At 33.6% G+C, this 22,046-nt stretch overlaps 1 protein-coding gene across 2 annotated transcripts in view; it reads left to right on the plus strand.

Annotated features, from left to right (window-relative positions):
• Nucleotides 1-22,046, plus strand: part of TTC21B (tetratricopeptide repeat domain 21B) — a 64,280-nt gene that overhangs the window by 27,733 nt on the left and 14,501 nt on the right. For both annotated transcript variants that reach the window (XM_036236778.1, XM_036236779.1), the window contains exons 14-23: nt 500-724; nt 2,274-2,512; nt 3,931-4,003; nt 4,610-4,720; nt 5,897-6,035; nt 9,715-9,821; nt 15,222-15,410; nt 16,487-16,597; nt 17,811-17,892; nt 21,855-22,005. In XM_036236778.1, coding sequence (XP_036092671.1) covers nt 500-724; nt 2,274-2,512; nt 3,931-4,003; nt 4,610-4,720; nt 5,897-6,035; nt 9,715-9,821; nt 15,222-15,410; nt 16,487-16,597; nt 17,811-17,892; nt 21,855-22,005 — 1,427 coding nt within the window. The remainder of the gene's footprint in view (nt 1-499; nt 725-2,273; nt 2,513-3,930; nt 4,004-4,609; nt 4,721-5,896; nt 6,036-9,714; nt 9,822-15,221; nt 15,411-16,486; nt 16,598-17,810; nt 17,893-21,854; nt 22,006-22,046) is intronic.

Raw genomic sequence — 22,046 nt, forward strand, 5'->3', positions numbered from 1 at the left:
ATTATTGTCATTCGGTTTTTTTCTGTATACACTATTACTAGCCACAGTAAAGACAGAAGCTTCGTTACATGTTTTGCAATAGTATCAAAGAGTAAAACCAATGTTTTAATCTTAAAATTAAAAATAAAGGTAAAAAAAAAAAGTTTCTAGAATTTTGATAACTTTGTATCACTTCCAGAAGTCCCAGACAAAGAAACTCATTTTCTGAAAACTCAGGTTCTTAGACTATTTGCCAGGCTTATAAAACTTAGCTTGCATTTGCTCTTCTTTCATGGTGGAAGCACTTAATTAACTTTGTCATCATCTAGAGGGATGCTAGGTAGTGGCAGGTTTCCTGAATTTCATTTAATACAATAAATGATCAGAAAGGTAATGAAGGGACAAAAATAGACCTCAGACTGTCCTCACAGATCTATTATTTGAATGTTTGATGGATTGCAAATTATGTGTTGATACTGTAAGCGCTCCAAGGAAGTATTTCCAAATGTTATTTTTTCAGGTGAGAGAATATCCTTTATATCATTTGATAAAAGCTCAGTCACAAAAGAAAATGGGAGAAATAGCAGAAGCAATTAAAACTCTGCATATGGCAATGAGTTTGCCAGGAATGAGGAATATGGGAGCTTCTTCAAAATCAAAATACAAGAAAACCGAAGTTGATGCAAGCCATCGTTTATCAATCTTTCTGGAGTTGGTAGAGGTTCACCGCTTAAATGGAGAACAGGTAGGTCAAGTTTTAATTCAGTGGCTCAGATCTGAATTTTTTTATTCAAGGTGTGTGTGTGTGTGTGTGTGTGTGTGTGTTTGTGTGCGCATGTATAAATGTAGGATATGAAAAGGCTAAAATTATTCCTTTGAACAAGTCATAAAGTTTAGAACTTTAATTTCTCATTACTTTGCACAAAATCATGTACTTTCTGCAAGTCTCAAGTTAAACATAATTTAACTGGATGACTTTAAATGTCAGTGCTGACATTGGCTACCATGAAATGTCATAATGTAACATAATGTAAATAACAATATAATGTAATATGGTCTACTCTGAAATGTACTAATATAAAATGTATAATAATATAAGGAATGATTACTTTGGCTACCATGAAAGGTAATAACATAATATAGTTATAATTCTGTGAAATTATAACTGTAATTCACACACAGACACACACACACACACACACACCATGCATACACAAGTACAACTGGAGAAAAGTGAGAGTACCAACTTGAAATTCTAGCAGTTGAGAAAACAAAAGAACTACTGGATGAATACAGCTTTGGTAAACTCTTAGGACAATCATAAAATCAAATACTTTAAAAAATAGTATGGATGGATGGATAGGTAGCAAGTATGTAAGTCTGAGAGAATTCAAGAAAATAAAGAACTTAACATCATTGATACTTGTTCTTTGGGTAGCAGGAGTTGCTAATCATTTATTTCCACATTATAGTGGAAATTAAGAAGGTTGTGTCTAGATACTTGCCAAATGTCAAAGAATTTCTATTTCACTAATTGATGTAACAGGTATTTAATAAGAACCGTTCAACCATAAATAGTTGATTTTAAGTTGTACTTTTTTTTTACATTTTAATGTTTCTGAAACCTGCCCATCTTAAGTAAAATCTCTAAAGTTGAGATGACTCTTAAATGACAGTTTAGATTCACTGAGGTTACAGATTTGGAAGTGAGGTAATACATTCACCTGGAGTATAAAAATGATGTCCTAGCATAGGGAATAAAGTAATCTGCTATTTAATTAAGAGCCATTGAGTGACTTGTGGACTGGATCTTATCAATGAGACAGTAATGGACATGGCTAAGAAGTTAGGCTTTGGAGTCTGACTGCATGAGTTTGAATTCTGATTCTCTCATTTGTTGACTTCATAATTCTAAAGCTCAATTTCCTTACTACAAGGTAAGGGTGATAATAGTAATTGCCTTCCAGGTTTTTTTGTGTGTGTGAGAATTGGCTAGGTTAATACAATGCTATGTGCAAAGTAAATATTAAATTATAGTAGCAGCAACTCTTGTGTAGCAACTGCTGCTGTCTCAGTTATGAAAACACTTTTCAGCTAACTAACATTTATAATGTTATCCAAATTTGGTTTCTGAGTTTAGTTTTACATTTTTGTGCTTTGCAAAAATCTATCAATATTTCATGAATGTTAGAACTGTGCTAGCCCTCATTGTTCATTATTTTAGTGAAGAAGTCCTCATTTATAATGTAATTTGTTTAATGTTTTCTAATGTTATTTTGATTTTGTTTTTATAGCACGAGGCAGCAAAGGTGTTACAAGATGCCATCCATGAATTTTCTGGGACATCTGAAGAACTGCGTGTTACTATTGCTAATGCAGATCTAGCTCTGGCCCAAGGAGATGTTGAGCGAGCTTTAAGCATGCTTCGGAATGTCACATCCGAACAGCCTTATTTTATAGAGGCCAAAGAAAAAATGGCAGATATATATCTGAAGCACAGAAAAGAGAAAATGTTATATATCACTTGTTATAGGTAAATGATTATTTCAACCTTAATATGTTCTCCTTCTCCTACCACCAACCATAATCACTCCAGCCAAGTTATTCACTCTCCCTAAACCATAAATCATAGTCATTATGATTATTTCTACCTGTAGCTTACTCTAGTTTCTTAGTTCTCCTCCCTTATGAGATGTTGTTTCTAGATCCTGAATCTCCGTTTGGGAAGGAAAAGAGCAAAAGTTACGTGCAATGCAACGACAGTTCAGGGGTTTAGATGGTCATATTTAATTCTTAATGTAATAGTTATAGCAAAAGAAAGTCACAGTTTAGCACACACCACACTGAGGTATGGGCTACAATTTTTGTGTGTGTGAAAGGGCAGGGCCTTTAGGAGTTATATGCTGATGCCCTTCACTCACATGTGGACATATGCACATACTAACTCTAAAGGATTGCTCTTGCTCTTCTCCCCAAACTAAAAGATAAAACATACAAGGACACGTTCCATGTAAGAGAAAATTCACGTTTTATCTCTTGAGAACAGTAAAAAGGCAAATTACGTCATCAAACCAAGTCAAATTAGTTCATCTATATTATGTAAATATCAAAACTCAGAAAGCGGCTCAGATTCTTTGTAGGTGCTGAGTGAGTTGAAGAAACTGAGCAGCACCCCCTGTATACATGGGTGAACAGGAGTTCCTACGTCATATTTTCTAGGATGTTTCCTAAAGATCAACACTATCATCTCTAATGATATGAAAGGATTTTTTTAAAGGGTGGATTTGTTTGAACGCACAATAATATAGCAGTTAAAAGCATAGGTTTTTGTTTCAGGCAGATCTGACACATTAGCTGTAGACTTAAACTCAGCGTCATCTGTGAAATCAGAATATTCTTTCTCATAGAATTTTTGACCAAATAAATTAGATACTGCTTGTTAAAAACTTAACATGACATTATTATTTGAGTAACTGGTATTTTGACATTTAGTAAGTCTAACTTTTGCATGTAAAAAATAAACAGCAAATATTGAAATAGAAGAGTTTATATTTTTAAGGTAACTCATTTGAGTGTATGACTAATCCCATGACTCAGAGCCCAAGATACATAGGACAAGTGTTTTTTTCCCCCTATCATTTTTTGGTACCTTTATTCTCATGTCATTTCAACTTAAAATAAACTTAAAATAAAAAGCATTTTAGATAGTTATAATTTATCTACCATGTACTCTAGATATTACCTACATTTCAGAAAATGCAGATACTTAATGGAAAAAAAAAAGATTGATCTAGCATTGTGGGTATGGGTGTTTTTCTTTAGCATAATTATATACTGTTGCATATGTAGAAACTACTCTGAAGGCTGTTGGTTAATTGAAATACGTGAGCATTTATTGGTTTAGAAGATATTTGTATTCAGTATACTAAATAGAGTTGGTCTGATTTACAGAGAAATTGCTGAAAGAATGCCCAGCCCTCGTTCTTTTCTCCTCCTTGGTGATGCATACATGAATATTCAAGAGGTAAAGTTTCTAATGCTACTGAACTTAAACTAAAAAAAAAAAAATCTTTGTGATTATTAGAACATTCTGTTTGGTTTTTTAAATAAAATTTACTTAATATTTGAAGATTCATCATCACAGTAAAAAGGGAACAACCATCACAATAAGAAAACACTTTTCTTTTAAAATTGAGATCCAATAATTCAACACTATCATTATTTAAAATTGAGATGATATCAGAAGCAAGTTAAGAGTCTCCTTTAAACAAAAGATTAAGAGAGCTATTGGCCGAGATGGCGTTTTCTTTGAAGGGAAGTGCTCTTCTGGCTTTTATAATGACTGGCGGAAATGAAAAGTCACGCCATCTCTCAGTTCTCACAGTATTATTTATGAAGACAAGGGCACAGTTAACGTGGCTGGAATTATACTAATTAATTAAACCTATACTATGCTATGTTAGTGACTATCACCTCTCTGAAATTATTAAGGTTTCTGGACTTAAATATGTAGTTTATTAGTTTCATTAAGTATTCCACATAAAGAACTTAATTATAGAAATGTTGGCATTTAGTGGGGTCCAGCTAAGCTGTTTATTTGTTGCTTATTTTTGGTATTTGCCAACATTAGCCAGAAGAAGCCATCGTAGCGTATGAGCAAGCATTAAATCAGAACCCAAAAGATGGAACACTGGCAAGCAAAATTGGGAAAGCACTTGTCAAAACTCACAACTATTCAAAGGTAAGTACTTTATAATTTGAAACATATCTACTGGGTCAAATTTTTCTTTTTATTTTAATTATAGTTAACATTCAATGTTATGTTAGTTTCAGGTGTACAGCGTAGTGATTATATTTTTATGTAACTTACAAAGTTAGACATTTGTGTAACTTATACCCCTGAAAAGTTTAGTGCCCATATGACACCACACAGAGTTCTTACAATATTATTGCCTGTATTCCCTGGGCTGTACCTTACATCCTCATGACTATTTTGTAACTGCCAATTTGTGCTGCTTCTCCTATCCCTTCCTCTTTTCCACATAGCTCCCCAACCCCTTTCTTTCTGGCAACTGTCAGTTTGTTCTCTGTATCTATGAGGCTGTTTCTGTTTTGTTTGTTCATTTTATTTTATTTTTTTTTTAGATTCTATATATAAGTGAGATCATATGGAATTTGTCTTTCTCTGTCTGACTTATTTTGCTTAGCATAATAACCAAATTTTTCAAACCCTGCTCTATGAGAGATCTTCAGCAAGCACCATTTGTATCTTGATGGTTGTAAACTACAAATTTGTGTTCACACACTGGAATTTATATTAAAGACTTTCTCATGTCTCACATTCTTCTTTGCTGCCTTTTGCAAAGACTGTTTGGACCCTAAAGTTTACTTCAGGCTTCATCCTTGCCTTCAGATCACTTACAATAAGCTTGCTATTGTTACATCTCTTTCATTATATGACAGATAGATGTCCCTTCTATTGAATTAGTTTTGGTAAGCCATGGGCTTGGAGGTATTTTTTTGTTTTATTTTATTTTGTTTTGTTTTTAGTAGAGATAATGGATTTTCCTTTTGTTGTTTTACTCCTGCCCTACTCCTGGTAACTGTTGAACATATATATACAACAGCTTGCAAAGCATTTTCATTCAATCATATTCACTGGCTTCTGTAATAAAACCAGTAAAAAATTTCCACGAAGCACTTTTCTTTAGCTGTTTATTATACAAAATGCAAGTTGCGGTATGTGATATTTGATTCTCTAAGGAAGAATGGCATACATAACTGATCAGGCACACGCCTGTTTCTCCTCAGTTATTTCCAATTATATATATGCTTTATGTCTGTAGTGTATAAAGTATCTGTTCTCGAATGCCATTCTCATTGCCTTTTTTTCTTAACTGAAATGGATTTTGTTTAGGCAATCACATACTATGAAGCCGCTATGAAAAGTGGACAACAAAATTATCTTTGTTATGACCTGGCCGAGCTTTTATTAAAATTAAAATGGTATGACAAAGCAGAAAAAGTTCTTCAACATGCTCTAGCTCATGAACCAGGTATGAGTCTTTCTGATTTGGAAAAATGTATATCTGACATCCTCGACCTTTTTTATTTTTATGTTATGTAAGCGTGTATTTATATTCTCAGTATTTTATATGTGAGGTTGGTTATTTCATTTATCAAAATGGCACTCTACTAAAATACGATATTTGAAAAATCTAATAACAGATTTATAAAACAGTTAATTGTGTTATAGAAAGATACTTTACTTTCCAAAATGATGTAAAGGAAGGGAAGTTCCTTTAAATTGCAACTACATCGGATATTTAAACAAGTAAACATTTTTTATAATCTTTACTCTTTTTAAAGTATTTTTTAAAAAAATTCACAATAAAAGAATATAATATGTAAGTCTCCAGTTTCTCCTATGAATTCTATGTGCCCTGTTTGCAAACTACCTCTTTAGAAATAACCCTTTTTGTGTTTTAATGTATATTTATATGTATATAAATTTATAAGTGTAATATGCACAATTTTTCTTTTCAAAATGTATTCTTCCTATTCTGCACTTTTTTTTCACATATAGTATGTCCCAGATATAGTTTGATGTCAAGACATTTATGTCATTCTATTTATTGGCATCATAATATTATAGAACTTCATAAGTTATTTAACTTTCCCTGATTACTGGGTATTTAATTTTTTGCAGTTCTTTTATTGTAAACCATGTTGCAACATATGTCCTTGTATCTCATTTTTTGCTGTACACGTGCTTATATATTTCTTAAGAGCAAGGTGCTAAGTCAAAGGGTATGCGCATGTAAAATTTAAGTAGGTACTATCAAATTGCCTTCTTACAGGTTTATACAAACTTTTGAAAGATCTTCATTTTTTACTAAAATATGGCAATGAGTGTTTGCTCATTGCCAAACTTTAAAAATTAGATAAGTAAAAGAAAATTGTGTCCTCTCCCACTTTCTGAAGAAAACCACGTTTAACAGCTTGAGTATCATCTGGATCAGTCTTCCTGCCCCTATCTTTCCTTGTCTCTCTCTCACACATAATTACATACCACTTTTTCCAATAACAAATGAGATCATATTATACCTATAGGTCTATAGTATGCATTTGTCATTTAATAGCTTCTCTCCATGTTAGCAAATATAGCTCTTTATTTTTTAGCATCAGTATTCTATTGTATGTTGACATCGTAATTCATTTGATGAGTCCACTATTGATACATATTTAATTGAAGAAAAGTTGGAAACAATACTGGTATACCACTGTGTACTTCCTAGAATTGAATTTTGTCCCATTGTTCTTAAGGTTTTAACTGTCCCAACATTGTGTAAAATTAATCATAGAAAAAAAATTTTAATTTGCATTTCTTTGATGACTGATAAAGTTAGGCATCATTTTATGTCTATAGATCATATTTTCTTGTTGGAATTTTTTATTCATATTCTTTATCTTTAATTCTTTTCCTATTATTAATCTATTACCAGTTATTCAGGTTGCAGATGTTTTCTTCCAGGCTATCCTTTATCAATTTTATTTATCTTTTCCTTAGTCAAATAGAATATTTGATTATCATATATAATATCTTCCAGTCCTTTTTTGACTTCTGAATTCCTTGTCATGCTTAGAAAAGCTTTCCTAATCCTGATATCAAAATATGTATGCTTATATTTTTCTCGAATTTTCGTATTATTTTTATAGTGAAAAACTTAAACCCACATACAATTCTTTCAACATAATTTCCCAGATGGATAACTGATTTTATTTCAGTGCCATTTATTGAAATGCCACCTTTATCATTTAATAAACTTTTTTATACATATATACGACTCTGATTCTTGGAATCTTTGCTGCACTGAGTTAATTTCTTTTGCCAATACCATGTTCGCTGTAGCTTTAAAATATGTTTGGATATATGATAAGGCAAGGCCTCTTTAAGTTTTCTAATACATCCAAAATGATCTTTAAGTAGCTTTGATGAAGTTGATGCTTAAATTCTCCTAAGTTTAAAACATTTATTATGTAAAATGTTATTAGTTCCATAAAAATATTTGCATATGTCTGTCAGACCTTGCTTAAAACAGTATAGATGGCCTTAAATGTGGATATACATTTTTGGAAAGCTTGTAGGAGAGGTTCAAGTAATATTTTCTACTTATATGGGTATAAGTTTATTACACTTTTTTAGTATAAATACTTTCATTTAATAAGTGTTTGCTGAGAGTACCTGTGGTATACTTAGATGCCTTTGTGTGTTTCATTATAGATTATTTCATTAATGCTCACATTAGTTTTCAAGGCAAATATAGTTTTCCCCATTTTGAAATTAGCAATCTAGGACTCGATTTTGTTGACTTACCTAGGTTCACCTAGCTAATAAATAGTAGCACCTGGGTTCTAATAAACATCTTAAACTGAATTCCTGGTCTGCTTGCCCACATCTGTTCTACACACAGCTTTATTCATCTCAACAATTTCATCCCTCTTTGTAGTTGCTAAGAGCCAAAATCTTTGCCATCACCTTGTCTTGCTAGTAGGAAATCTTGACTCTGCCTTCCAAATAGATCCACATACTCACTATGTCTATTTCCATTACTGTCACCCTTGTCTAAGCCACCATCATCCCTTAAGTGGATTACGACAGTTGCCTCCCAGCTGGTGTCTCTGTTTCCATCCTTATACCCTACACACCTTGACATAACCCAGCAGCAGTGTTCAGCCTTTTAAACCATCTAAGTCCAGTGATGTCTCTTCAGGCTTCTTGTGTCTACCATTTCCCTCAGAGTTAAGCCAGAGATTTCACAGTGGCCTACCTGGCCCTTCACACATGCTCACCATTGCTCCTCTGACACCTCTTCCTACCCTCCTCTCACCATGGTTGTAGCCTCCTTGTTCCTTGTTCCACCTTAGAGTTTTCTTACCTGTAAAGTAGCAATGGCAAAACCTGCCTCTCAGATTGAGATTTTAAAGAAATAATGTACATAAACCACTTCAAACAGAGTGTGACATGAACCATATACTTGATAAATGGTGGAAGAAACATTTCAGTTAATTACTCAGGGTTCTTTTATTACTGAGATCACAACATAATAATGCTAAATATTTAAATAGCATTTACCATGTACCAGACTTTATTTTAATTGCTTTGCATATGTTAACTTATTTAGTAACGTATTAACTTTAAAGATTTTACAACAACTATGAGATCGGTACTATTATTTTCCTCTTTTGCAGATGGAAGGTAGGCACAAAAAAGCGCCTTGTTCAAGGTTAAATAGCTAGTGAGTGACTGGTTGGCATCAAAGTCAGTGCTCTTAATGATTATACTTTATTGCTTATTAAAAGTTATTTTAAAAATAGTAGTTATCTTCAATGCATGTAGCAACTACATTATCTTTTAATGACTTCAATAAACAAATTTTTTTATACTTAATGAAAATTAAAATTCTCAAGTTGTTACATTAGTATCTTAATATAGATCTAAGAAAAACCTCCAGTTTTTATCTAGTTCTTTAACTTTTCTTCCAGCCAGTTTTTATCCAAAATCTTTTTTTTTTTAATTTGGCTGTTTTTCAGTTAACTAACTGAAAATTGTTTAACTTAATTCACTAATTTTTAAAATCATTTTTTCTAAAGGCCAATTTTAAAACTTACAGAAAAATATAAACATTTATTTAAAATGCATATTTTTTCCCAATGTATTCTATTCTCTCATAGTGAATGAACTGTCAGCTCTCATGGAAGATGGACGTTCTCAAGTTCTTCTAGCAAAAGTTTATAGTAAAATGGAAAGACTTGGTGATGCAGTCACTTCATTGCAGCAGGTAAATTCATTTGTTCATGAGTGTGGTTGTGAGGTGGGAGAAGAGCACCGAAGGAAACATGCCGCACATAAGAGGCGGATCTCTTTTGGCCCATCAGTCACAGAAAATAAGTCTAAATAGAAACGATGATTAAATGTCTGTGGATTATACTGTTTAAATAAATTTATTATTGTTAATTATAATAAATAGAGAAGTTGATACTTTTAATTCTGTTTTACAGCTGAGAAAGCTTGGTTTAAAAACTTGAGTGAAGTCACACGATTGGTGTCATAGCAGGATTCGAACTCGGTTCTTTTTTCTTCTATTTGTTTATATGTTCTTTAATTTCTTTTAATGTTTGTAGTTTTCAGTGTAGGAGTTTTGCATACTTTTCCTTAGAGGGATCCGCTCGTGGCTGAGGTTTTTAAATGAATTTTCAATTTCTAGTTTACTAACAGTTTTTTTGTAAATTAAATTACTAACAGTTTTTTTTGGAATTTAAAGATATTAGCTAATATTTTCAAGATCTGTACACCTATGTTCACGTGAGAGATTGGTCTCTAAGACTGATACAATTTCTTTGACGTTTGGAATAATTCAATATTAAAACCAGTGGGGCCTCGAGACATCTTTGATGGAAGATTTTTATTTCAGATTGATCATTTTAAAATCTTTTTTTATATTAGTTAGGATGGGTACATTTTTAAAGTAATTTTTTTCATTTTATTGTCAAATTTATTGAGATATTCATTATATCTTCTTTTGAATTGAATGCCTGGAAATGCTGTAAAAAAATCATCTTTTATAGTTCTCATATTGATAATTTTATTTTCCTTCTATTATTTCTGATCAATTATTCTAGGGATTTATTATCTTAATATTTTCAAAGAATCAACTTTTGCCTTTTCTGGCTTCATTAATGTTTGCTTTTTACCTCATTAATTAGTTTCCTTCTACTTTCTTTTGTTTGCTGATCTTTTTGTAGCCTATTGAAGTAGTATGTCAGGTAATAATATAATTTGGGTTAGCTATTGTTCTTATTCATTTAAGGTGATAAATTTCTCTCTAAGCACTGTTTTAACAATATCCCACAAGTTTATTATTATTCCGTTCATAATATTTCCTTATTGTTATTTAGATTACTTCTTTTACCCATGGGTTATTTAAAAGTATGAGACTCAATTTCCAAGCAGTTCTGACTTTCTTACCTTTTTTTATATTGATTTCCAGTTTAATTCCACTGTGGTCAAAGTTGTACTTGAAACGAGTTAACTCTGAAATTTGTTAAAGCTTGCTTTCTGTCCTACATTATAATCGGTTTTGGTAAAGGTTCCACATGGATTTGAAATAACGTGTTTCTGGCATTACTGAATGCTTAGTTCAACATACGTCGATTAGGTCAGGTTTGTTAATTGATTTGCCCCACATGTTCTCTGAACTTGAAGTAGAACATAGAGCATTTCACTATTAATCCTTTATGCTTTCCAGAATACCACACTACTTGCCACCTTTTGACCTCATTTTCATGTGCTCAGAAGAGTTCTGCATTCTGCAACTAATTTATCAAATGTTTTTGTTTTGAGCTTTAGCTAACAAAAGTTAATACATACATATATGTACATACACACACACACATATATATAAAGTGATCTGTATTTCAGTGGCAATGTCCAATATATTTTTTTTGTTCTAGTTGTGAATGAATTGAGCTTGGACTATTAGATTTCCGTGGTACCCATTTAAGCTATGATTTCATTAAAATATGTAATCTTCAACAATGTTACTATCTTATCCTTTATTGTCAGTATATTTTATCTCTGTATTTTGAATCATATGGTAGAAAATTGTACCTAACCCTAGGTTAGCTGCAAGGAAAGTATAATTTTGGTAAATCCAGACTTTTAAAACATTTTAGAAGTGAATTTGGCTTATTTCACCCCTTTATAAATATTATTAGTCCCAGCTGCCCTAGTTTCATGAGCCACTGTGTTATATGAGCAGACATATCAAGCAACACTTGGAAATGCTGTAAAAAAATCCTCTTTTATAGTTCTGATATTGGTAATTTTATCAATATACCATAGCTAGACAGTGCCAACAAACCAAAATCTAATTAGTTTTAAGTTTATATGTTACAGTATGGGAATTATTCATCTTTTAAAAATTTTGAAGAGCCATAACATTTTTCCCAACACGAACATTCTATACATTCTGAGCTCCAAAAAATCAAATCTTGAGGTACAATGCAAACAGAAACTTATTGGTATAACCAAAATTTTTGATATTTTAAATTCATTTATTCAGGAACTATTTAGTGAGCTTAATTTTCCACATTGTGGAACTTAGGGGTTCCATCATAGTATTTTTGCATTGAACCATTTTAGGCAGTGGCATAAACAGTAAATTTAGGGTAATCCCAATCCTTATTAACTGTACTTTCTAAGTTTCAGACTTTTGCAATAACTCCGCATTTCCTCATCCTTTTCTGTCATCTTCTAGCCCTGTCATTATCTTCCTGATAAAATTCAAATTTTCATTACTATAGGCATAGTCCCTAGCAAATGCTTTCCTCATAGTAGGTCATATTAGTTTTCTATATTGTGAAACAAATTACCACAAATTTAGTTGAGAACCACATACACATTTATTTTCTCATGGTTTCTGTAGGTCAGGAATTTGGGCATGGTTTATGTGAGTCCTGTGTAAGGTGTCAAGACAGTCAAGGTGTGGCCAGGCCTAGATTCTCATAAGCCTGTATTGGGGAGAATCCATTTCCAAGCTTATATAAGTTGTTTGCAGAATTCATTTCCTCAGAGTTGTAAGACTTAGGGCTTCAGCTTCTTGTTTGCTTCACCCTCAGTTCCTAGAGGTTCCTCAGCTCTTTGCTTGGTGGGCCAGCTAATGTAATCACTTAGTTCTTTAAAGCCATCAAGGGAAAAAGTCTCTAGAGCAAGACTGCCAGCAAGACAGTCTTATATAATGTAATCATGGGAATAACATCCCATCGTATTTGCCATATTCTATTGGTTACGAGCAAGTTACATGTCCCACATTGTACAAGAAGAGGTGATGATACAGGGGTGTGAACACCAAGAGGTAAGGCTCATGTGAGCCATCTCAAAATCTGTCTACCAAAATAGGCACTGGAAATTGTTGAATGATTGAAAGGAAGAATTATAGCAAAAATCACTTTTTAGTTTATTAACTGTCTTTTCTGTGAAAAAAGATCTAAATAAATCAGAAATAAAGAACCTATATGCTGTAAAACACTTAACAATTTTATAACTTTATAAAATTTTAATATGTACAGATTATATTTGGTTTTGTTTCTTTCACTTTAATTTGTATGGATATTTCCAGTATGTCTATATAATTCCATCTTCATTATATTGAAAGTAATGTGATGTTCCGATTTTATTGGTATATTTTATTTTAATGTGGCCTTCAGTAAGGTATGTATATAATAAGGGTATTCAAATAGAAAGGGAAAATAAGTCTATTAAATTGTGTATATATACACTTCATTATGTCTGAGGACTTTAGGGAATTTACAAGAATATATATTATAAAATAAGAAGGAGGAGGGAGAGAAAAATAAATGCATTGATAATCAAGGTTAACTTTTAGCAAATAATTAAATTTAGGTGTCTTTCAGGAAACCAAGGAAAAACAGAATGGTATCAGTTCTTCAGGAACATTTTCTTCTATATGAAAATAGTTCTTAATCATTGTATATACTTACAGAGATGAAGCACTCTTTTATGCATGTCTTTAACTGAAAATACAAAAATACTTTGATCAAAAAATTGCCTCAGTTTGCCTTTACGAAAGTTGTAAAGCATCACAAAATATAACTTATAAATGTGTTTCTCTAGGAAGTTAAGGTCCATGTATATAACTTTGTAGAGCTTTAATTAATGCAGAAATAAGACTCAGACTATCTACAAAATGAACTACATATCTTTTAGACCTAGGGGGCCATATAATTTATCATTTAAGCCAGAATACTTTTGAAAGGGAAAGAAGGCAAAGTTAATAATTAAGCTGGTACAACAGATATAAAAGAGTACTGCCAGATGGAGAGTTATAATTACCCTATTTAGACGAGTTGTTTCAGTTTTTTGAGTTTGTATGCATATGTATGTGCAAAACCATGTACATCGATATATGCATAAATAAAATATCAACTATACAAATGTACATATACCCCTACACTTTGTAAACACAGTAACATAACCAAAATAAAAATTTCATGAAACAGTATTAACCTTTACTAATGCTATATATACTAATATTTTCTAATCCTTTCTTTTTCATTTCCAAAAGAATGCTTATTATGATGCCCTAACTTAGATTTTATGACCTGTGATTCCAAAAATACTCAGCTTTAGACCATCTTCATCAAATACCAGTTGTCAACCAGCATTTTGACAGAGGTCTCCAAAAGAGCTCTCTGTGTAACATGATGTATGGCAGATGGTGGACAGTTACTGTTTGTTAAATGAATGCATGAATGCATTAATGAATGATTAACTCAAAGTTAAATTTTATTGTGAAGGCCTAAAGCATAGGAGTTCTCTGTCACTCATTAAAGAAAGATCTCAGTGTTTCAGAAACCAGATGTGTGGGTGGAAAGGCTGAAATTTTTCCAATTTAGCAGCCTACTCTACATTCCTGCCTCAGAAAGGCCGCTACCTTCTTCTAGAGCGTGTGTGCGTAGTGAAGGACCACATATACACACCACCAACTGATTAGCAGTTTGGGGCTTGTTTCCAGATTTTTTATTTTTGTATTGTTTTGTTTTTATAACAGACAACAGAGATTGTTTTTTCTTTATAACAAACAACATGTTTCCTTTTTTTTTTTTCTAAATAATATCCTTAATACCTTCCCAAGAGTGGAGCAACTTAGTTCAGTAACCTGGTTCGTTTGATCGAATTAGTATGTTCTGCTAGGGCACTCCCCAGAAAGATTGGACTGATTCTTTTGCGTCAACAATGTATGACTGTACTTACTGCCTGAAACCTGACAATATTTGATTTAATACTTTTCAGATACTACTTTATTAATAAACATTTAAATTTTCATTTGTTTAATTACAGAATCTAGACATCTTTTCCAAATATTTGTTTTGTGGTTGTATTTCCTTCTTAGCGAGCTTCCTGTACATATCCTTTTAACAGCAGGGAAAGACTATCTAACTTTTAGTTCCTCAATTGGAAAATATGTGAACGCTGGCTTATTTGCAAATAAATACATGTTTAAGACCCCAATTAAGACATTTTCTTTGGATCAGGCTTTGTTAGCTGAGGGCCAGTAATAATGAAATAGATCTTTAGTAAAGTTATGCTTTGTGTCAGTTACTGAGAAATTGTTTCTTTTCTATTTCTTTCATCTTTTTTTATCCTTATTTTTTCCTAGGCTCGAGAATTACAAGCTCGGGTACTAAAACGTGTTCAGATAGAACAGCCAGATGCAGTTCCTGCACAGAAACATTTAGCAGCTGAAATTTGTGCAGAGATTGCAAAACATTCTGTTGCTCAGCGAGACTATGAAAAAGCAATTAAGTTTTATAGAGAAGCTCTTGTTCATTGTGAAACAGATAATAAGGTTAGTACCTTTATAAATTTTAAGCACCTTTTATTCCAGATGTCATCTAATTTCCCCAGATGTAAAATTCTTACTAGCTTATTAATTAGACTGGAAAAGTATGACAAAAATACAAGTTAAAAATTAATGTTTTTTTAAATTCTTCAAAATACCTGTGTGATGCCTTAAAGTAATAATGTTAGAATCTAAAATTATGGAACAAGTGATATAAAGTGATGTAAATCTAAATGCCCTTTGTTTTTTAAATTACTTTAAAACAATTTCTCAATCTCAGATATCCAGATATAGATGATTCAATTCAATTTACTAAAGAGCCGTTGTACACCTCTGTATTTGTTAGTGGATATGCAAAAATAACTAGATTGAATCTCTTACCTCAAATGATAGAGCGTGAGAAAAAATGTAAAGATAATATTGGTATAGAAAACTTACATACATGGCTGATTATATTCTTTCTCAGATTTACTTTCTCAGATCTTTATAATAGATGATTAGAATTTTTAAAAATAATAGCTAAATACTTAAATAAGTTATGTAGAACAAAAGACAACCATATTCTAGAATTTGAAGTTTAAGATTAAACAATTAATACAACTCTTTCAGATATAAGGCAAAAAAAAATAACCTTTATTAAAGCGTAACCAAACAGGTACCTTGTGCAGGGGTGGCTAAGGGGATCTATAATCCTAGTTTTAAATCTAAAGCATACCCTAGAGATTATCTGCTTCAAGCTTATTTTACAAATGAGAAAACAGGTTTTGAGAGGTAAGAGGGAATTGGTCCTATCATGGCGAAGCTTGGACTAGAATCCAATCTCCCTATTTAAGACCAGTGTTCTTTCCACAGTGCTTTGTGTCTCTGTACTTTTTAAGTGAGTAACAACCTGTTTTCCCATTTTTTTCCAGTATAAGAGGAAACAGAGATGGGCATGCCTATAATTTTCCTATCTACCATACTTGGCATTTTTATTGCGGTAACTTTTGGTCAATTAAAGTTTACTCTGTGTCCAGACATTTTCCTTAATCACTTTTTATTCCAAACAGTTTCTTGCTAAATCTTGCCCTTTTTCTCTATAGATAATGTTGGAGCTGGCACGGTTATACCTGGCACAAGATGACCCTGATGCCTGCCTCCGTCACTGTGCTCTGCTTCTCCAGAGCGACCAGGACAATGAAGCGGCCACCATGGTTAGTCCAGGAGACTTCAGTGCTATGAAGGCAGTTTTATTATATATGCCATGTGGAAATTTCAGATTTTACCTGATAAAGCTAATACCAGATGAGAGGCCTGGCTCATGTTGGTTTTTGGAAAAAATAACATTTTTAACATTATTATTACGTTTTACCAATAAAGATAAAGAATCTTTTTTATTTTGTAAGAATGGTAAACCTATTCTGCTGAATAGGGCCTGACTTGCCATCTTGAGCCTAGTTAATTTTTTTTTTTTTATGCCTAGGAAGATGCTTGGTCAGGAGAGGTTCATGTGGTAAAGGTATAATTTGCTAAAGACTAACTTTTAAATACTTACCCAGACAAGATGGACTAATTAATAAGGTTCAGTGGGACTTTTAGATTTACAGAAAAAAGCTTCATTTTTCATTCTAAGATGATGAGTTTTAAATAGAGTTTTGTTTTTCTTTCTCATTTTTATTGGGGTTGAGGTATTAGCTTTTCAAATAGCTGCATAGATGACAGTTTGCGCAGTTATTTGAAAGTTATTGTTAAAACTAATTAGAAATATAAAAAGTCTCCTTTTTAAAACATGCAATAAGGGATGTGGTTCCATAGTGTAGCAGTTAGCACATCTGCTTTACATGCAGAAGGTCCTGGGTTCACACCCCAGTGAGGTCACAGTTCATGATCTACATTCATGCCACCCTCAGCAAGCCCAATGTCTGATCTCAGAAGCTAAGCAGGGTCGGGCTTGGTTAGTACTTGGATAGGAGACCACCTAGGAACACCAGGTTCTGTAGCCATAAATAATAATAATAAATGAAAACAAAACAAAAAAATGTAAGACTATCTCAGTAGGTCTTGCTTATTTTAAATTCCTTTAAAATATTAGCCAAGCCCAGTGAGGCATCTTTCTATGGTAGCACATGGAGTGTGCAATTCTCTTCAAATTTTTGTTTTTAAAATAGCCACTTGAAACATACTTTCTGCTAAAAATACAGTTTTGTGAACAGAGCAATCTGTTTCACATCCTTCATTATCTTCTGTTACACTGAGCTCCATGCTAATATGCTTAAGGTATACTTGAATTTTAAATGGCTCCTTTTTATAAAACTTTGCCCTCCTCTTGTTTTTCATAAGCATTTTCATAATGCTAAATCTCGATAGGAGGAATATTCTTTGTAAAGTATATGGCAATATTTTTAGAACCAACTTTTATCTTTGTAGATGATGGCAGATCTCATGTTCAGAAAACAGGACTATGAACAAGCAGTGTTTCATTTACAACAGCTTTTAGAACGCAAGCCAGGTAAATATTCACTGATTATATTTTTCTAATGCAATCAACTGCATTTCTCCTCTTTTTGGTGGTTAGGCTCCTTAGGAAAACCCCAACCCTGGATGAATCCAATACCTGCCCTTAAGCAGCTGAAATGGCTATAAGGAAAACATAACACTGTTGACTGTCTCACTTTAAATTATGACTACAGACCCCCAATGGGCCCTCAGACGCTGCCTAGCAATCCGACATTATTTCTCCAATGAATTCACTCCAGCTACTTTTTACACTTTCTCCTCTTCCCCTTCAAACCTCCAACACCCTTTCCCTCTTCCTTGTCCTCAGCTAAAAGTCTTGCCTCCTATTTCTCTAAGGTGAGGAAGGGAAGGTCTCCATCCTCTCGTCACTGTCTGCCCTCTCCCCCCCCACCCCCGCATTGTCTTCCCCAGGTCTGTGATTACATCGGCAGCCAGCTTCTCCCAGTGGCGTTGGACACCACTCCTCACTTCCCAAAAGTCTTCACTCCTACAGTTCTCTCTTTCTCTCCTGTGTCATCATTTTTTTTTCCCAATCAGCAGGCAAACACACTGTGATATCTCAACTCTAAATATATTAATAAATGAAAACTAACTCTTAACTCTCCAATTACTCTTCCCTTCCAATTACTACTCCTTTCCTCCATTTTCCTTTACAGCAAATTTCCTCTGCAAAAATTTCTGTATGTGCTGTCTGTCTCCTCCACTCCTGAGCCCCAGTGCAGCTGCTGCTGCAGGGTGGACAGTGACCTCCACACTGCCAGACCCAGTGTTTAATTCTTAGTTCTCAGCTTACTTGGCCTGTCATTACATTTAGCACATTTTGTCCCCTCTTCATCATGAAAGATTATCTTCACTGCCTTCTAGGATGGTAGGCTCACCTGGTTTTTCTTCTCCCAGCTATCTACTCTCTTTTACTCTCCTTTGTTAGGTCTGTCTTCCCTTTATGACCTTTAATCTGAATATTTCAGACCTCAGTTCTCAAACCTTTTATCTTTTTTTTAACACATTCACCCCCCTAGGTGACATTATCCAGGCCTATGGCTTTATGTATCATGTAAATGCTGATATCTCCCAACTGTATATCTGCAGTCCTGACTCATATACACCGCTGCCTGTTTGCATTCCTACTCAGCCCTTTAGGAGGCTCTCCAGTATAACATGTCCAGAATAGAATACTTGATCTCCTTCCCTCCAAATCTGCTCCTCCATTTCTCATGTCAGTAAGTGGCATTATCATTTAACATGTACTCAGTCCCTAGACTGTACAATTTCCTTTATTTCATCTTTCTCTCATACACCACACCCTTTCTGTTAGCAAATCTCTGCCAGCTCTGTCTTTAAAAATATTTCTAGAATCTCATCACTTTTACCACCTCTACTGCTACCACCCTGGTCTCAGCCATCATCATCTCTGACGTAGGTTATTGCAACATTCTCATAACTCATTTCTGTTTTCCTTGCCTCCAGATAATTTAGAAATGGTTCCAACTAAAAGTAGCAGAAACCCCTCCCCCCAAATTCTAGTGGCCTAAATAATTATGGCTTTCATTTTTTTTCTTATGTAAAAGAAATTTAAAAGTAGATTATGCAGGGAATGTATGGAGGTTCCAATATCATCAGGAAACCTGAATTCTTCTTTTTCTTCTACTATCAGGAGCCTAATTTCTAAGTATCATCTCATGGTCCAAGACTGCTACTGCAGCTCTAGTTATTAATGTCCTGGGATCTCCATGAGGTAGATAGGGGTGGAGGTAGGCTAAAGAGCATGCCTCCCCAGTGAACCATCATTTTTTTTCTTTAAAAAATCCTTTCTAGAAGCACCTCCGTGGCTGCAAAAGAGAGTGAGAAGTACCATCTTTTTGGCTGAACACAGGGCTGCATGGAACAAAATCAGGATTCTGATAGTGAAAGAGAAAGGGATAGTAGATGTAGGCAACAGCTCAAACAGGGTGGTGCCTTGAGACTTTTCAGTTGCTGTTCCCTCTTCCTGGAATATACTCCCAAATATTCATATGGCGGCTGATCTATTTCATTCACTGTTTTCCTCCATCGATTCCTCTTTGGAGAGTGCCCTTCCCCAGCCATCCTGTATCAAAAACACCTTTTAGTGTGCTCCATTCCTCTTTCTTTTTTCTTTTTGTTTTCTTTTTTTTTTTTTTAATATCACCCTTGTAAATAAAACAAAACAAAAATTGTAAATAATAGAACGTAAGCATCAAATTGCCAGGAACTTTGTCTTCATTACTGTGTTTCCAGGAATTAGAATAGTATCTGGCAAGTAAGTGCTCAATAAATATTGGATGGAAAGAAGAGTGGGTGGAGAAAAGGAAGGGAAGTTGGAAGGGAGGGAGATAAGAGAAAGGTAAAAAAGGGAAGATGGAAACAGTCGTGTGTGTTGCTTACATGTATTACTGAGAAGAGTTTGAAATCTCAGGAAGTTTTAGAGCTTCATTGAATTCTCCTAAACCCTAATGCCTTCGTCTCAGGATGATGCCACATGCATCAGAGCTGCCTCGTTAGGGCAGCGTGAACAAAGAAATGGCTCTGCATCAAGCAGGATAACTCAAAGAACCAGATACACTCTACATGTTGTATTTACCGATGCTTTTGAAAAAAACTTTGATTTTAAAGAATAACACTTTCTATTTACAAATAAAATACCCTTGGTTAGGGCAAAGATTGAAAGCAGAAAGTCCTATCTGTTTTCATGGTAACATCAACATTTTAGTTCCTTATTATTTTTATTATCTTTTTAAATTTCCTCCCACCTTTGGACCACTTTAGGCGATGTTTTGTTTCTCACCCTGTCTGTCCCACCTTATACTCAGGTATTGTTTAAAAGAATGCTATTAATTATTTTATGATCTTACTTCTACTCACTCTGAGACCAAAATATGGGCCTATCTTCTTACTTCTGTTACCCAAACCTTACTCTTCTTTAAGCCTGTCATTTTTTTCCTGCCATTTCTACCTTGGGTTCTAGACTCTATGTTGTCCCTTCTCCTTCTCTGAATTGCCGTTTAAGGTGCTGTAAATAATATTTTCATTCGGTCTATCTCAAGCTGTTCCCATATTGCAGCATATTCCTCTAAGCAAATTATCTAACCTGGTTTCTTTAAAAAACAGCTGTCTTCCCTTCTGAATATTTTTAAGCCATCAATGGCAGTATTGCCCCACATACAAGATTTGAAGAAGCCCTTGTCTGTCATGTGAATTTTGTTTCACCCAGGTTACTTGGCATTAGCATTTTTTCCAAAGAGATAATAGTAAAATGGGCTTGGTAGATTGGCTTTTTGGATTGTTTATAAACAGATATAAAATGAATTAATTATAAATTTAGTATGAGGAACTTGTACTCCAGAAATGACACACAACCACACTCCAAGCCTTTGAGTCCTGTGCTAACTGGTCAGCTAGTGTCTAGTATGTTAGGTACTTGTACATAATAAAGACAGACTGGAGTAAGATTTCTGATTGCCCACCCCAAATATTATAATCAAAATGTACTGTTCTCACCTCCTTATTTGCTGCAGTAAATGGAAGAGGAGGTCTAAGAGATAGAATTGCTCTCTGCAGTCAAATCAATCCCCCTGAATTTTGCAGTTAGAGTTTAAATTATCCAGTTTCTAGAAGACTGTTTTTAGAAGATTTTAGTTCTAGGAACAATTGGAAAGTAAGCTACAACAGATGTACATTTTTATATACTTGCCTTAGAACCTTCTCTTATTGTGATCAGACCAACTGAACCTTTATCATTTGATAGATGATCCACAAATCTATCATTTGATAGATTGTCCAGTCTCTTTAGGGACTTATAACTCCTAAGGTATTCCTTTGCTTATATTTAAGTTGTATTTCATTTGAAGTAAACTATACGTCAATGAAGTAGTATTATAACCATCAAAACAAAAGATATAAAATATTGTCTATAGCTGAAATATTCTTTGTTTCTAGATAATTATATGACATTGTCTCGTTTAATTGATTTCCTAAGAAGATGTGGAAAACTTGAGGATGTTCCAAGATTTTTCTTAATGGCTGAGAAATGTAACTCCAGAGCAAAATTGGAACCAGGATATCAGTATTGTAAAGGACTATATCTTTGGTAAATCTCTTGGCAAATAAATCCTTCATAAGTTTTTTCTC

This window comes from Rousettus aegyptiacus, unplaced genomic scaffold (genome assembly GCF_014176215.1).
Source record: "Rousettus aegyptiacus isolate mRouAeg1 unplaced genomic scaffold, mRouAeg1.p scaffold_m13_p_2, whole genome shotgun sequence".
NCBI classification, from domain to species: Eukaryota; Metazoa; Chordata; class Mammalia; order Chiroptera; family Pteropodidae; genus Rousettus; species Rousettus aegyptiacus.